At 37.0% G+C, this 18,122-nt stretch overlaps 1 protein-coding gene across 1 annotated transcript in view; it reads right to left on the bottom strand.

Moving 5' to 3' along the window:
• LOC133995894 (fibrocystin-L-like) overlaps nt 1–13,578 on the bottom strand; it is a 46,845-nt gene extending 33,267 nt beyond the window's left edge. Inside the window, exons 1-27 of the mRNA XM_062435408.1 lie at nt 13,549–13,578; nt 13,074–13,162; nt 12,826–12,914; nt 11,551–11,695; nt 11,331–11,439; nt 11,178–11,235; nt 10,998–11,091; nt 10,734–10,787; nt 10,482–10,555; nt 10,321–10,363; nt 9,893–9,963; nt 9,698–9,808; nt 8,340–8,432; nt 6,956–7,221; nt 6,679–6,767; nt 6,381–6,540; nt 6,108–6,243; nt 5,709–5,852; nt 5,326–5,480; nt 4,959–5,069; nt 4,521–4,670; nt 4,191–4,315; nt 3,487–3,650; nt 3,062–3,228; nt 2,774–2,776; nt 1,945–2,077; nt 773–927 (exon numbers count right to left, since the gene is read on the bottom strand). Coding sequence (XP_062291392.1) covers nt 773–927; nt 1,945–2,077; nt 2,774–2,776; nt 3,062–3,228; nt 3,487–3,650; nt 4,191–4,315; nt 4,521–4,670; nt 4,959–5,069; nt 5,326–5,480; nt 5,709–5,852; nt 6,108–6,243; nt 6,381–6,540; nt 6,679–6,767; nt 6,956–7,221; nt 8,340–8,432; nt 9,698–9,808; nt 9,893–9,963; nt 10,321–10,363; nt 10,482–10,555; nt 10,734–10,787; nt 10,998–11,091; nt 11,178–11,235; nt 11,331–11,439; nt 11,551–11,695; nt 12,826–12,914; nt 13,074–13,162; nt 13,549–13,578 — 3,018 coding nt within the window. The remainder of the gene's footprint in view (nt 1–772; nt 928–1,944; nt 2,078–2,773; nt 2,777–3,061; nt 3,229–3,486; nt 3,651–4,190; nt 4,316–4,520; nt 4,671–4,958; nt 5,070–5,325; nt 5,481–5,708; nt 5,853–6,107; nt 6,244–6,380; nt 6,541–6,678; nt 6,768–6,955; nt 7,222–8,339; nt 8,433–9,697; nt 9,809–9,892; nt 9,964–10,320; nt 10,364–10,481; nt 10,556–10,733; nt 10,788–10,997; nt 11,092–11,177; nt 11,236–11,330; nt 11,440–11,550; nt 11,696–12,825; nt 12,915–13,073; nt 13,163–13,548) is intronic.
• Nucleotides 13,579–18,122: the final 4,544 nt, after the last annotated feature.

Raw genomic sequence — 18,122 nt, 5'->3', positions numbered from 1 at the left:
AAATTAACAGTAAAAAACTAATATAAATGGGTAAAACAAGAATAGAAACTAAAACAAACAAAAATAAAATAAGAAAAACAAGAGACATGAAAACATAAACAAAGTAATGCAGCACCAATCAGCTAATGAATATTGTCAAAATTAATTAGACATCATGAAATAATGTGGTGACCTTTTAAAATAAATTAACTTTTGAATTAAATTTTGAACCAATAGCAAGCTCTTAATAATATGCGCTACACTATCTCAGGGAATACTGCCATGTCTGTTTTAACAAACAGGAAGGTGAAGACAGTCAACAGGTTTGGTATATGGTAAATGAAAAATGCCTTTTTCACCCATTCAGACCACATCCCCAGTCATATTGTGTACCTATTTACAAAATATATACAAAAAAAACACACAAAAAACAATATCTTTATATTCTCATATCAAAATCCAATCATGTTTTCTTCCTGTAAAAAAAACAATTCAACCAATAATGACATTATCCCACAGCCTAGAACTAAGATTTGTTATGTCACATCTACTTTTCAATATTCAAATCAAGTTCCTCCCAAAATGATGTCCAGTCTGTCTAACCTGTTTCACGAGGAAATACATCAGAAGTTAGATACCCTCGAAATGCTGTTTCATCTGGACTTCATGGACTTCATTAGTCCAAGATTTCATTCAAAGGACTTACTTGAAGATGATCAGATAGAAAGTGACTGTTTCTGCTAGTATAATGTAGAGCTAAATAAACAAAGCAAAGATGAAGCTGGAGTCTGACCTGCATCAGAGGTTGGTCTCCAGGTTTTGTAAGCCAATCCACCCTCCACCTTGGGCGTCTGCACTCTCCGTCAAATAAAACCCTGACCTGGCCCATCCCAGCGATTCCTTCCAGAGCGTACTTCAGGTCCTCATCACTGATGTCCACCGACAGACCTGAGAACAAGCACTAGTCATGTAATACACCTCTCTGCAGAAGTGACTGCGTTTTATGTTTGTACTGCTTGAACGCACATAGATGTAGAGATACATGGGGTGATATGCGTTTACTACATCTTTCACTGTCCCTCTGCAGCATCTCCGAGATCGTGTGGTCCATGTGCTCCAATACTGAAGATGTAATTATGTTTTTGCACCAATAACATCATAAACAGACATTCGCAGCAGACTAAATAAGGCTATATTCTTTCTTTGGGTGTAGAGAATTAGGCACCCTTTAAAATAACTTGTTTACTTAACTGTTAATACAGTATGTGTACTGTCCATTTTATCACAATATTAGAGTTAAGCTTTTCCTGAAAATATCTGCCAACATCTCAGTCTGTTTGACATGACCTACAAATGTAGATGATTATACATGTTTACATGCAAGGCTTTCCATCAGTTCATGACATCACTGCATGTTTAATATATACATTTACATCTGATATGTGTTTGACACAATTTACAAATTATAACTAAATTAAAGTAACCATTTATTAACTTTTTATATATGGCTTATAAATGCTAAATAGAGGGACTTAATAGAGGGAGTGAAGTGTCACTGATGGTCATGGTGTGATCGTTTTAAATGCAGGAGACATGAGAAAAACTTCTACTTTAACAATCTCTGTGTTGACTGACACTTTAATTTCAGTACAAATTATTTTTGAAAAGAATCAACACTTGAAAGTCAAAGCACTTGGTTCAAGTGTCATTATTATGTCATCTGTCATCCTAAGAAGGAGGAGTGATTGTGTGGAAGGAAAGGAGCCTTGTAAAACAGCTCTAACAGCTTGTACATACCGTATACCTTTAATGTTAACTTCTAATCACTGCAACGGCAACACTACCACACATGTGAACTGTTGGATCACAAGGAGGGTAACCTTTTTTAACCTTTTGGCTGATCCTATCTGTGCTTGCAGCCAGGACAGTGAGAGTTGTTGCAATGCAAATACACCAATAAACTACCTTCGGCACGGCCTCCGAAAATCTCCACATCAAAGGTGCCGTTCAGAGGAGGGGTGGCTCTGTGGGCGCGGGTGATGGTGACGGTGGCTGCTCCTTCCTTGAACTCAGCCATGTCCTCGCTGCTGTTGGACATCTTTGAAAGACGAGTTGAGAAAAAACAGGGGTTATATAGTTGCTGAGGACGCATTTTTCACATTAACAAGTGTTCTCACTACAGTAGGACGTGTCCATTTTTACATAGTCATAATTCTAGGATATAGCAACCATTATTTTTCCAAAATGATAGCTTTTTTGGGTTTTATTCATATGCATTCAATATGCCACAATGGCAAAAAGGTTTAAAATCATTATATACAGTGCAGAATAGTTTGAGTGAAAGTGATAGACTGTCAGATTTAAGTGTCAGACATGTTACAACTACACCCTGCAGTTACACTTTTCTACGCCAGCCTTTTCGGTTTGTCACTGTTCCAAGTGTAATCTGTTAGGCAAATGATGACTGTACAGCATGTTGAGGCATGAGACACATACAGGATCATTCTGGCGCCTCCTTATACTGTAACTTACATCACATGTCTGTAGGCTACAAAACATTTCCTCTATTTTTATGAGTCACATATCCGACACAGCTGGTTGTTCCTGTGGTAATCTTTGCACTGAACCATTATCAGGACATGTCCTTACTAGTAGTTTCTGTAATAAATTGTGTTTTTGGGCTATCTGTTAGAGCAGTGTGTATTCTGAGAGGCACATTGGCACAATGTTAGTACTGTCAGTACATGTTACATCATAGCAGAAGGACCCAAGTCTTTGGTTCTGGCCCTGAAACTTTCTTTCAAAGGATTTTATTGGTTCAAATAAACTCTGATTGCACCAAAGTGAATGGAAAGGCTTCATCTTCTCATCAAGGCTTCAGGAGAAATATTTGTGTTTTAGGGAGTGTCTGATTAACTAACTACTCCTAGTTGTTTACTTCACTTCAGCCGCTACACCCTCCACCCCTGCAGTTTCCTGAAGTTAACACGGCTGCCCCAAAGGAGGACAATGTACCTAAAAAACGAACAATATCATTAGTGTTTAATATGACATTGTCACATATATTTGATGAATGAGTTACCGGCAGGAAGCAAATCTCCAGAAGCGGGAACCCGAAGCCACAGTCCACTGGTGTGGCTTTGATCCCATAGCTGATCTTTGCATTTGATGTGTCTTTGCTAACTTCGATCAACTCAAAGGACAGGCCAGAGCTTTCAAAAGGTGGAGGCCTCCTCTTGTGAGAAACAACTGTGAGAAACATCACAGATCATTACGGTAAATTAATTATCATTCAAGTCTTGTTATTAGTAACATCTACACAGTCCCACTTTTACACATCAAATTAAATACATACATACACAACAAGAGATTCACATATTGCAAGAAAATCTGTAATTTTCTACACAACACCAACATGTGTTTGCTATTGCAAATGTTCTTGATTTGTTACATGTTTTTTTCTTAATCTTGGCAGCACTTAACCAAACTTAATGTCGAGCAGCATACCATTTTCATCAGCTGTGGTGCGTGTCTTTCCAATGTAAACGGCATCCACATAGAAGTCTGCACCGGAGGCGTCTTTGTAGAGGTAAAACTCTTGAAGATTGAATTGGCCTCCCATGTACGCTGACTGCACAGAGCCCTTGAGGTCAATGCATTTGTAATTCCACCTGTGAAGAAATATCTCATTGATGTGCTGTAATGTTGCAGAGAAACAGCGACATGTTATCAGTGCATATTGCATATTGACCTGTTGTTGACCTCACTATTGCACATTCAGCACACTATACACAATAATGTATAATATAGCTTCTTATTACAGTACAGTTTGTTCTCTACTTACTTACTGCTTACTTTTTTGTGTATTTAAATAGATTTAATTAATTTCTTATTTTTCGATATTTTTATTTCTCTGATTTCTTGAGGTAAAAAAATAAGGTACAAAATTAACATAACCAACTACTCAGTGGATTATCATTGTTTTTTTGGCTGGTGAGTGAAGCAAAACTAACAGCTATTTGCATATTTTACCAGCATTTGGCTGATGGCTCAAACTAATTTCTGGGTAAAAAAAACATGAAGCAATGCTCAAAAGCTGTTTTAAGATTATGTTTAAAAGTGCTGGCAGATTTGAATCCCTTAAGCCTCAAGGCAGATACAAAAACAACAAATGTAACCTAAGTAAATAAATGTTCATTGTTTTTACTGACTTGTGGCCTTTAGTAAAGACAGTGTGGATCTTTGCGGTCTCGGTCTTGGTTTCGCCTTGGCTGTCGCGGTACGTGAACTTCATTCCAATTTCATCCTTCAACATTCCCTTGTATGCAAAGCAAAGCTGGAAGGACAAGAATGAAGAATGAAGATGATGAGGAGGACGTCACAGTCAACAGAGAAAAGGTTTTTTTGAATAAATGATAGAGTCTAAACAAGCAGTTTTTAGCACATTTATCAAGTACTTTCTTAACTGCATCCATTTGTGCATTGGCAACATAAATTCTGATGCAAATCCGTCCAACTGTATGATAAACTTTGTGTTTTACCATGGGGTGCTTGTCCAATGAAACTGTTCCATAGGCAGCGCCGGACTCTGTGGTGTAGCTGTTCTTGAAAAGAACCTCTGCGTTCTTCAGCGACCACTGGCCACAGAAACCTGAGTTTTTCACAGGGGTCCCTTCCCCAGCACTGTTAAACTGGTGAATGCAAGAAATCACAAAACTGTAAAAATCCAGAATCAAGATGCTCTCAAAAGATTTCAGGTTTGTGTGTTGATGCAAATAAGTAAAAAGTTCAAATATATAAAGTAAATATTTGTTGAAAATTAAGGAGAGCATCGGCTTTTAGTTAATATTTCAATGCAGGAACCCAATAAAGTGCAGGATACATCTCTCCATTACTCACTCATACTATGCTCATATATACAAATCATTCCTCTGTGCATTTTTGTAAAAATATTATTTTATCTTTTTGTCCTCACTGACCTGAGAGTTGTCGCCTTCAAAGTCTTTGAAGTATTTCACATTGTTTCCTTCAGTGCTCAGAATCTCACTGGGACACTCGGCTTTCATCATGTCCTCCAGAGCAGACTGAACCTGTTCACAATCACACAAACCAGCCGTTAAGTTTGTTTCTATTTCTGCTTCTAATTCACTGCATACAGAAGCAAGATGATGACTTTGTTCCAAAATAAGAGATATTGTCATTTTCTTAAGACCTTTATTTGCATGATTGGTTTGGGTTGAGGTTAAAAACTCTCCCTGAATATCTTCAAATCAAACATTCAAATTATTATCTTGTGAATATCTGAGCACAAAGAAAGTGAGGAACTGCAATTTTTAAACAACAGACCTCTGACGCAGTTGCATTGAAGGCGATGGGCTTTGTAGGGATTCCCCCCCAGAGCAGAGTGAAAGTCTCCATGTTGCTTTTCCCCTTGGTAACTTCTGTGATGGTGACATTGGTGTTGGAGCCAAAAACCTCATAGTGGAGAGGTTTGAAATCACCTGCAGTCAAAAAAAAAGACAAATAATCCATTCATTTGTTGGACTTTTGATGCTGAAACCAAATATACAAAATCTGGTATATTTATGCAACTGTTGTGCACTTTGTTTACAAATGAAGTCTCTATAAAATCTGACTTTGAGGATGAAAACAAGTTGATACTGAAGTTAGTTTACATGTGACTCAAGTGTAACATCCATAGACTCCCAAAAACTTCCGTCTATTCTCACCTCTGTCAGACTTGAATGTGACGGTGAAGTGAGACCCTTGACCGTCGTCCTGTTTGGTCACTTTGACTGTGTCGGGTTTGATGGACCAAAGGTTGTTCAAGGCTGCTTCCATGATGGCTGCCGAGGCGCTCACAGGGATCGGTCCTAAAGGCGATAAAGACAAAGCTCATGAATGAAACATGTAGGCTTTTATTCTACAACTTTATTACATTTGAGGGACTATGTCATTTTTCCCAAAATGTATGCACTTGCAGGAAAATTAACTAATTTAATGATGTAGACTTATCTATTTATCCTGAGACTAAACAATAACAATAAACATATAATCAGCAAATTCAATTCAATTCAATTCAACATTTGTTATTACTTTCGCAGCCTATTCAACACTATTCACATTACCAGTGTTTGCGTCTCCGTAGCTCAGGCTGAAGAAGGTGTTCCCACACTGATTGCTCGCACAGCTGCTGCTGACAGTCACTTTCTGCACCTCTTGGAGTCCGGTGACACTTCTGGGCCACGACTCAAAGGTAACCATCTGGGTGACAATGAAAATGAACTCAGGTGAGACACAGAAGAAGTGAATGGTGAATCATACAGGATCTTTGAAGATTATGAGAAGAATGCATCTACAGTTTTATTAAAGAATAAAACTACAGTTTAGCCACCACATACCTGTTCTTCATTGAAGGCTTCATATTGTAGTATGATACTCTGAGCCTCCTGGACAGCATCGTCTGTCTGGTCTTTGGTAAAAGAGCTGTCCTCTCGGAACAAGCCAAGTCTGAGACCTGCTGCGCCGCCGTATTCTTGATGCAGAATTTCCATGTAGTAGCTGCAGAGGAAAAAAAAGAGTTTATTAAATAATTTTCAATGAAACTGTAAGTTCACAGTTACACTTAATATGGTATATGTTGATATATAATTACATTTATTGTAGTTTTCAAGATCTTAAGTAGAACCCCATACTTACGCTTTTCCTTTCTCAAGAGACAATACTTCAGACTTTTGTGAATCTCTGTTGAAGCTTGATGTATAATACGTCTGGTAAGCAACTTTAACCTGAAGTGAAGGTTATGAAAAAAAATATGTTACATGCAGGAAAGATAGGACTTACAAAATAATACATACAACATAAATTTGTTAAGTTATCTTTGATTGTTTAAAATGTAAACACTTCACTTCTTTTGATTTTGTACCATCAATTATTTATAGTAAGGGTTATTCTGTAATAAACTCTCTGTTAGTACCTTATCTTCTGGGAGGGTGGAGTTACTGAGGTAAAGTTCACATCGGTCATCGCATTGGAGGTAAATGATGTAGTTGCCGCTGTCTGGAGGGACAAAGAAGCCTCTGGTTCGTGTGCAGAATCTATCCCTTTCACGAGGAAAGTCATAAGGCATGGTGTCGACCCACTGTGACCAGTATCCAGTTGTGTTCTCATTGTAGCTCCAAATGTCAGTCAGGTAACGGGGGCTTGTCTCGTTCCATGTGTCCATTTTCAAGCCTCTGCCACCTGGGTTTAGATAAGGAGGGAACATGTGATATAAGGTCCTCAAAAAAATTGCACAAACAATCTCTGCACACCTGAATATGTGACAGGTGCGCCGAAAGAAAACACAACTTGAATAAACATAAGAAAAACTCCTGTGCACACTGTGTCTCTTAGTGATAGGATGTTTCTTGCTTTTCCTGACTATATACACTGGTAAATCTACTTTTTTTACTCTACTACTATCTTTGGGTTTTGGACTCTCAGTTGTGCAAAACAAGCAACTTGGTCAACAGTCACATCGGTCCCTAGAGAAATATATAATTTTCCCACTATTTTCTGACATTTTATAGATAAATCAAATAGTTAAACAATCATGAAAAATAAAACAGCAGATTAATTATTAATGAAAATGATCCCTAGTTGCAGCCATGATCTGAATTCATTATTCAACATATGGGTGCCAAACTGTAATACGTTCTTCTTACACAGTATAAATAGCTAAACCATTTTTTTTTTGCTTCTTTGACTTAATAGAAACTCACAAGAAATTCAAATAAAAAAATATTCAAATCATTTTCTGCTAAAACCAAAGAGTCTACCAATTAAACACTGTTTTCAGAATTTAATTTTAATATCAGCTTGCACTTATCTGCATGTGGCATACTTTAAATAAAAACCTTTGAATCACATGAAGCAGCCGGGAAATCATTGATGAAATGACATAAAAAGTAGAAGCTGGTATGTTTTTTATGCTAAAAAAATTCTTATATAAAAATGTTACAGATGTTGCTTTAATCAGAGCTGAAATCAGAGCTGACATCAGATTGCCTGATGCATGATTGACAATATGTTTCTTTGTCACAATCACTTAACAGATTATCTCGTCACAGTCCACAGCACAACAAAGTCATCACAGTGTCTTCATGAGTCATAATGACAGACGTGACTCTAAACGAGAGCTTTGATGACGAGCAGAAGGACGGATGCTTTAAATTCTTCTCACTGATCAAAATGTCAGCTGATGCTCATGTATTGTTCAGATAGTGACACAGCATAAAATAAAGTGACAGCAAGGATTGAGATAAGTGTCGGCTGCATCACATCAAAGGACGGAGACAGAAGCGGAGGGCTGTTCTCACCCGGGTACAGTGTCATGTTGATGTTGGGCTGGTTCTCGGCAGTCCTGCATGTAATTCTGTCATCAGACACGCTCTGGATTTCACAAGGCAGGCCTGAAAAAAATCAAATATCAATGACTGTAATATGTCTTAACTCAGAGTAACTTTCCACTGACATCATACCCCAGGCTACGCTTAAATGAACAAGTAAAACATCAATCATCATTTACTCACCTCCATGTCAGCTGAAAACACAGTAAACATTTGTAGGAACTGAAATTTATAGGATTTTCTTACACCATTCAAAGAACAGTTCTTATGTAATTTTCCTACATTTTAATGTAATAAAAAAAACTGTGTATTATGTATTCAGGTACTCTTCCTTCACCTACACAACACACTTTACTCACCACCTGTATCCATTCCCAAAAACGCAATTTATTTTTTGTGTCTCAATATACTTGTGTGATATTCACAGTGATTGGTTATGTATCTATGTCTATTTTTATTAAGTAGATGGTCATAATTGATATGATATTATAGGGGTTTTTTCAAATTTACTTCTATATGCTGTTGCTGTTGTGGCACTTCAGTTTCACTGTGTGGCATCAATAAAGTTTATTTTATCTAAGTTTACCTTTTTTTTAATAAGGTTGGCAGACTAAACAATATTTAGGGAAGTGGTTCAAAAATATGAAAATTTCAGGTGTAAAGATGTTGAAAAAAACTCTCTAAAGCTTGCAAAACAGGACAATGTGGACAATTCAGTTAGTCTTTACTTCTATATGTAATATATAACCCTGATAATGTTAAACTATATGAGTTGGTATTCCTAGATTTTGGCCTGAATGTAGTATATTTAACAATGTGCTGCATTCTGTATCATTATATGACTGTAATTGCTGGTGTTTCAATGCCCATCAGTCACTCTAACCTTAACAATGTGAAAAACTGGTTTGGCAAATATGACAACCTACACTGTCAAACATCTACTGTAATTTAAAGTCAACAGCATGTTAAATGACTCGAGGCACCTTGTGAAATACAGTGTACCGAATCATTTGTCACGGTCTGCTGTGTCTCTAAGCTTTCGCAAGATTCTTTTCCTCCACGCTGTGACTTCCCTGTACTCTTCTTTTGTTTTTAAAAGAATGCACACATCTTGTTGTGTTGAAAAGGATTATCACTATTGTACGTCTTAACGCCCACCACCAAATGTTCTTTGTAGAGTTTTGTTTGTGGAGACACACGACATTCATCTATTCATACTGAACATTTAATACTATGTGAACACAATGTTAGCACAGTTATCTTGGTATTAGAAACTGGCTTTAACTGGGTTTTTTTTAGTAAGTTTCCATTGTGACGGTGATAATTACCTCCGATGAGGACACGTGCTGGATGATCGGTTTGGTCGAAGTATCGCCCATGGATGGTTAAGAGCGTTCCTCCCACGACACTACCCATTGAGGGTGAGACTCCTGTCACCTCTGAGCAAGAAAAACAACAAAAGTTATGCTGTAACAAGAATTAAAGGAACTTTAAGAAAACACCCACGTTTTTTCTTAACATACCTGCATAGGTCTGAAACATAGAGAGCTTGCCCAAAGCTGACACCCGGTACAGATTCTTTTCTGGTAAACTCCTAAAATATTGAAATAAAAGACTTAATATAACACCAGCTGTTTATACATTAATATCATTGCTAAGTGAAAGAATTTCTATGCAAGAAGTCAAATCTTCTTCAGGAGCTGTTTATACACAATATTCAGTTTATTTATCTGCATTTTCAAAGGTTAAATACATCCAGTGAGAATTTTCTGAAAATATAAAGATGTGAAAAGTGTGTGTGTGTGTGTGTGTGTGTGTGTGTGTGTGTGTGTGTGTGTGTGTGTGTGTGTGTGTGTGTGTGTGTGTGTGTGTGTGTGTGTGTGTAAAAATGTTAAACTGAGGATGAAATAGGAAAATTGATGAAATTAGAGTTTGTGTTTTTTTGCATTACCTTCCAAATTGACTATCAAGAATGTAACTCATGTTGTGATGCCCTGTTGAAACCAAAACATAATTATGAGTCAAAAGTTTAAAAAAAGGTTGCTTAAAAAAAAAGAAGAAGCTTGTTCTTTGTTTTCCAGCAGCTTTCCATATTTCGACAAACCAGCTTACCAACATACGTCCCAGTTGTTTTGCAGCTCATATCTCCCCACCAAGAAGTTTCAGTGTCCAGTTGCAGGTGGTACCTTAAGAAATGTTTAAAATACTTTTAATACTGTGCAAAATATCACGTAACTTTAATCATTACATGTTTTTCTTTGACTTAACTTCAGCTAAGGTTGCTATGAAATATATTTGAACTTAAATCAAAATGTTGGCTGTCTATAGTTTAGGACATTTTTCCTATTCACACAAACTACTTACAGTTCATCTGAATCTGGTTTAAGCAGCTCACAAGGCATCCCTCCCATGTAGGCTCTGCAATACATGAAATTATATTGATTAATTGATAATATTACAATACAAAATAGTCTGGATTTAATTAAAGAACAAGCAAATACACTTCTCTTTTAATATACAATAAAGCTGAATATTGAATTTTCCCTAAAACGAGTGAGTAAATGTCAAAAGTTTGAGATAATTTCAGCTGTTTTCAATATGTACAGTTTGTTTGTTTTATTTTCATACCTCAGAAATCGGAGATTGAGGCCATTTGAGCTCTTGTCGGTGTTGCTTCCGTACACATCAGTGAAGATCCGTCCGCGCACTGTCACCACGGAGCCTGCAATGGTTTTGAACTGGGTTTAAAATAAAGATCAAACTGGGCTCTGTGAATTCATCATTCACTACAGAAGTAATAGAGGGTACCTGGTGGACCGCTGACTGGACTCAGATAGGCGATACTCGGCGTACGATACCAGACAGTCTGAGGAGAATTACAGTAAGAATACGACAAAATAAATCCCATAATTTGACAGCAGGATGCAAATAATCTATCCATTTACTTGTGATTCTACTTACAGTGATGAGACAGTGAGGCGATTTAATAACACCCCTGCACATTTTGCTGTCAGGAATAGGAACACCATCCACACTGACACGGACCACATATTGATCTTTCGGCATGGGTCTGTGAAGGACAAAATTAATCATTTGAGTTTGTCGTGTGCATGAGGTGATTCCCACCATTACCTATTTTTAAAGAATGTGTGTTATTCAGTAAAGGAATGTCGTGGCCCACCTTGTGTAGCACATGATCTGGTTGCCGTGTGTCGAGTCTCTCTCCACATCGCAGGGGATTGACAGCGTATCTGACACCAGGGTCACACGGTTACCGAAATTGTCGTCTTGTGGATTCAGCTGGAACTGTCTCTCCTGGGCAAAACCTACAAGTGAAAAGTCACTTTTTTAACATCAAGTTTTTATGGTTAAACGAGACATTCACAGACAGCAGACAGGATGAGTCTGATAGTGAAGGAAATTGTTTAGCATCACAAAAAAGGTGACAGCTAGTCTTAAATCTTACACATTCTGGATTAGGATTTGATTTTGGTGAAAGATTTAAAACAAAACAATCATCAACTGCAACTACTAGATCCACTTTGATTTATTCAGCCATCTGTACTTACATATACAGCATACATTGTCTCATATTAGCTAGTGGATATCTGTAATTTGAATATCAATATAAAATGTACACAAGAATAAGGCTAGGCAATATATTGATATTATATAGATATTGTGAAGTGAAACTAGATGTCATCTTAGATTTTGGACATTGTAATATTGTGATAAAGCATAAGTGTTGTCTCTTTCTGGTTTTTAAGCCTGCATTACAGAAAACTGAAGTCATTTTTTTCAATAAGAGACTACAACTCTGTCACTATTAAACTTAATGTTAAATCTTTTAAAGGGCTATCTACCCTTGGGGGGGCATCTTGCCCCATGAGTCATTTTGATCTATACAAACTTGGTATTTATGCACAACATTAACTTCATCTTCAAATTTTGAGTTGTTGTTAAGGTTAGGGTTACATACAGAAATTATTTTAATTGTTTTTAGGAAGGGTTTGATTATTGTCAATTACTTAGTAATTAATTTCTAATCAATTAGATGATTTATAATATAATTAATTAGACAAATCATAATTGGAGATTATATAACTTTATTATCATTGATATTTTAGTAACTGACAGCATACATTCAACCTTAACTAGCTAACAAGCACTACAGCAAGCTAGTTATAACCATTGCAAAACATAGACAGCTAATTAGCCTTTTACACTCATAATAACACATTTACTGTTGGTTAGCCATTATATTTCTGTGTTAGAGGATGGCGTACTTACATATTCTCAGAAATCTAACATTAGGGAGACTATTCAAAATCATTGATGCACATTACCAAACGGTTTTACAAAGACTTGTTGAACGTGTTTAACATATCATGTGTCTTCTATCTGAATGTCAAAAAGCAACATGTACTGCTTTAAAATAACTGTTACAGTTTCTTACCGCCTCCTGTGATGGTCAGACGTGTTGCTCCGTTCATGCTCCCGATATGAGGATAGATGTAGTGGACGTATTGAGCATCTGAAGACAAAACAAAAAAACACAATTTATATCAACTTTGTAATCTAAACACGTGGTTTTGTGGTGCGAAATGTGGATATGTTTTTTTACGCACTGGAGGCTAAAAAATGCTGACAGGTGTTATAAACTGTTAAAAAAACAACATCACTGTAATTGTTGAGGTTACTTACTGCAGCAGCTCCACACTGCGAGCAGGAGAGCCGCTTGCTTCAACGCGGAGCGCATCCTGGACGTCTCTCTGCTGCCTCACCTGAAGCCACTAAACGGTGAACAATATACACGGTTGGTTAGATGAATGAATGAATTTGTAATGGCTGGAAAAATCTACCTGGATGAGATTTTACTGTCACAAGTCATGTTTTTTTTGTTTTTTTAGGATTATAACCATACCACAGTGATTTATTGTACAAAAATGTTTTAACATTTAAAATAAATGTTGAAAATAGCCACATCTATAAAGTGTAAATATGATTTGAAAAATGATTAAAGCTCACCTGTTGTCAGTCACACAAAAAAATGGTTTACTTGCTGAATGAATCAGGTGTTCAAAGACAGTAACAGTGACCCTCTGTGTGTGTCTGGATTGGTCCGTGTGCAGGAAAGTGCACCAACTCTTTATAATGGGCACAGTGTTCCGCCCCTCACCTGTATATGGGAGGAGACTGGTGGTATCATCCCATCCTAAATTCCTGATGCCCCGAAAAAATCACCACCCAGGTCTACATCTACAGCTGAAATCAAACTAAACACACAGACTGTCAAATCTGGATCGAGATGACATGATGATGAGTAACAAGCTTCAAGGAGGGGAACAGGAATCAGAAGTCTTGCCTAATCTGTCAGATCAAGAAGTGAAGCCATTAATAGCACACAGTGAGTTTGTCATGACGTCTGTCCCGCACGCTTTATAGATTTACATAATTTGAGATAAACAGATAAACTTTATAAGAGAGAAATCACTGGAATGTAAATGTGTGAAAAATGGCCACATGCAGTAGTAACTTGAAGTCAATATGCTGACACCCCCCCCCCTCCCCCCCCCCAAAAAAACAAACAAAACAAAAAACAGCTCTTGAATAAATATGACCTTTGTGACTTACTTATTTTTTCCATTTATGGTTTGAATCACATTCCATTACAGTGCCAATAAAATATGTAATATTCAATTTAACACAATGAACACCTGAACAGTGTACTCATACAATGGAATGTATTAAACTTATTTCGTTTAATGATTAAACAATAAATTATTTGAATTATTAACCTCCCTCTAGGCCAGTGGTTCTCAAACTTTTCCTAAACTGACACAAGTAAGACCATGGTCCCCCATATGATAAGATTGTTGCTTTTAGATGTTTTTATTATAGTTTATTAAACTGTATGAAACCCATGACCAAAATAGTCATCTATTCTGTCATTGTGTTATTTATAGATGGAATTAAAATGAAAATAAGTTATTCCCTTTTTTGCTGGGGACCCCATGGAACTCCCTCAAGGACTCCTGTGGGTCCCCAGACCCCACTTTGAGAACCACTGCTCTAGCTCTGCTTCTTGTCAACTAGAAAATATATAAAACATGAGTATGATTTTGGTTGAGTTTGTATCCAGTTTGAAGCTAATTAAAAAAATTATTCAGGGGTCGACAAAATAATAAATACAACACACAATTCAGTAGTCCTCTAATAAATTGCACTGTTTGTTGTTATTATAATAATAATTATTATTATTATTATTATTTAATTAAGTACTGTACTTAAGAATAATTTCAAGTATTACAATATAATGCAACTTTATATTTCAACTCCAGTGCATTAAAGAGGGAAATATTGTACTTAGACAAGCCATAGTTTTAGATTAAACTAATTTCTTAAATTAGAATTATAGACTCAGGTTTTACATACAAAATAGGTGATACATTTAGATTCAATGTTCAACTGTAAAAGATGTAGTTACAGTGGGATAAAAAATATTCTGGACCAGAGTATAAAACTGACAAAACACCAAATAAAGTGTATTAATAAGTGTAAATATGCTGTTTTTAATGTACTGTATATTATATATATTTTGTATATTGTATTATATCATATTGTCAAGTGTTCTTGTTATTTTGTCCACACCCTCTATCTTCACACACACAGATTGTGAATTGTGCAAAATACAATGTAGTTCAATGAGATGTTTTTCATGTGGGAAATAACAAATCACGGATGCATAAATATAACCTAATAGTCTTTGATAGAGACATGTAATATGCTGCCTTACCTCAGATACTCTAATAAGTGTTTTATATGGAAAGAGGTGGACTCTTGTGTCAATAAAGTGATCCACGATACTCTCAGGATTGTTTACAGCCGGGTAGTTTCAACACTTATCACTGAGCACAGTAGACCAAAGACAAGACATGTTTTACTCCTCATACCATACACGATATTCAAATATTATATAAATATTATTACCAGGAGATGTTAAACAGACAGAAATCACACTGTAATTTCAGTGTTAGTCATCACATGTCAATGCATCTGTGCTGTCTTCTCCTACTTCTCACACACACAAGGACGTGTGACATCATTTTATGTGTATTAAACATTATAATTGGAGTGACTTGAGTGATTACAGCTGTGTCCGTTGGAAAAAGGGAGGTTCTGTTTGATTATGGCTTCACAGACCCTGGCACCGATTCATGGATTGTGTACACAGGGCGAAATACTTTCTGAGTTTTCACTTATAAAGTCTCAATTTACCACCACTGAAGCACACATTAGATTGCATTTTCACTTTACTTTGTCTTATGTCTATATTATCAAGTTTATTATAGTTCCATTTTATGGTACATTGATGTTTTTTTACTTGCTTTTATGTTCTTTTCATGTGAAGCATATAATCTATTTAGTTCAGAGCATGTTGAGCTGCATTTCTTGCACCATCAGTGCTACACTAAGTTAATATTATAGTTCTTATTACGGCTGCAAAACCAGTGGTGTGTAATCCTAACCCGCTCTAGGAGGAGTAGTGAAAAAAGACCAGAAGACTGTGGCCATGGAAGCAGTTGTTATGTTTACTACACAACAGAAAAGCAAAGCTGTCTCTCCATATTTCATCAGGTGTTGATAACAAGGATGCCAGCAGTGCTGCAGACCTGTATTCCTGCTACAATTTCATTAATAAGCACACAAAGAAGAACAAAAATCTGAAAAGCTGATGAAACCTGATGACTGAGAGAAGTTTATATCCATAAATGGGGAAACTTTGCAGCTTTAGCAGCCTCAGGTGTTGGTGAGATATACAAGTTTGACAGTCAAAGAGACTGAATGACTTCATATAAATGTTTAATACAACTTTGCAAACTATTTACACCTTTCACCTACATTTCTACCTGCTGGTATTGGAGATAATAACAATCCTTCACATACAGTAGGAGGTACTGCTTTACTGCTGTACTTGTGAGCTCAGCACCTGCTGTCTGAAGTCAAGGATCTGAGCAGCAGGAGGATCAGACGAACAAAGAGGGAGAAAGACTAGCGATGAGCAACTTATTGTTTAAATATTTTATTTGCAACTTTCACTCTTTTATTCAAAGTTTTCTTTCTACTCTAAAAAAAAAAAAAAAAGAAAAAAGCTTGAATACTGGATGACTTTTGATGGTCGTATCAATACATTTCAGTATAATCTTCAGTAGATTGGTAGTTTTAGCTCTCTCTTAGGCCTCTGCTCTGCATGAGGGAGGAAGGTTTTGACTGTGAATATATCAGACTAGTTTTTCATGTGGCTATGACACAGTGATGAAAAAGGTGAACTACTGTTTAAAATAGTCTGTGTGGGGGAATTCTTTTATAGTATGTCTTTACCTTGTTGTGATCGCGCCAAAAGATGACAACTCACAGCTTTGTGACTTCTGCAAAAAGGAGCCATTCATTCTACACCCAAAACCATCTTTTATAGGCAAAGTTACATACAGTGCATCCGGAAAGTATTCACACCCCTTCACTTCCCCCACATTTTGTTATGTTACAGCCTTATTCCAAAATGGATTAAAGTCCTTTTTTTCTCATCAATCTTCACACAATACCCCATAAAGACAAAGCGAAAAAGGTTTTTTAGAAATGTTTGCAAATGTATTAAAAATAAAAAAACGGAAATATCGCATGTACATAAGTATTCACACCCTTTACTATGACACTCAAAATTTAGCTCAGGTGCATTCTGTTTCCACTGATCATCCTTGAGATGTTTCTACAACTTGATTGGAGTCCAATCAATTGATTGGACATGATTTGGAAAGGCACACACCTGTCTAAGGTCCCACTGTTGACAGTGCATGTCAGAGCAGAAACCAAGCCATGAAGTCAAAGGAATTGTCTGTAGACCTCAGAGGCTGGATTGTATCAAGGCACAGATCTGGGGAAGGGTACAAAAAAATTTCTGCAGCATTGAAGGTCCCGAAGAGCGCAGTGGTCTCCATCATTCGTAAATGGAAGAAGTTAGGAACCACCAGGACTCTTCCTAGAGCTGGCCGCTCAGCCAAACTGAGCAGTCGGGGGAGAAGGGCCTTGGTCAGGGAGGTGACCAAGAACCGGATGGTCATTCTGACAGAGCTCCAGCGTTCCTCTGTGGAGATGAGCGAACCTTCCAGAAGGACAACCATCTCTGCAGCACTCCACCAATCAGGCCTTTATGGTAGAGCAGCCAGGCGGAAGCCTCTACTCAGTAAAATGCACATGACAGCCCGCTTGGAGTTTGCCAGAAGGTAACTAAAGGACTCTCAGACCATGAGAAACAAGATTCTCTGGTCTGATGAAACCAAGATTGAACTCCTTGACCTGAATGCCAAGCGTCACGTCTGGAGGAACCAGGCACCTCTCATCACCTGGCTAATACCATCACTACGGTGAAGCATGGTGATGGCAAAATATAATTAACATAAAGTATTTCAAATCAGTTACAAATGTAATGTAAGCATGGCAAAACTCATCATGATCATGTTTCCATCAAACATGAGCTCATAAATCTCATTCTCTAAATGTCAGTCTAATGTTTACCAGCTTCCAGATTCTGTAAAAGATGATGCAAATGGCCTTTGTTGATCACACCTTTATTTACTTGGTGCAGGAGGTGGTGTGAAGGAGATGTTTAACTTACATCACGGCATGTGATGCTTGAAGTGCCTCTGTGAAGGAAAATACGATTGTTCAAAGACATACTATGCTTCCTTTATAACA

This window comes from Scomber scombrus, chromosome 16, assembly GCF_963691925.1.
Source record: "Scomber scombrus chromosome 16, fScoSco1.1, whole genome shotgun sequence".
NCBI classification, from domain to species: domain Eukaryota; kingdom Metazoa; phylum Chordata; class Actinopteri; order Scombriformes; family Scombridae; genus Scomber; species Scomber scombrus.
The sequence above is the reverse complement of the archived record's forward strand: the minus strand, read 5'-3'. Positions and strand labels throughout refer to the sequence as shown.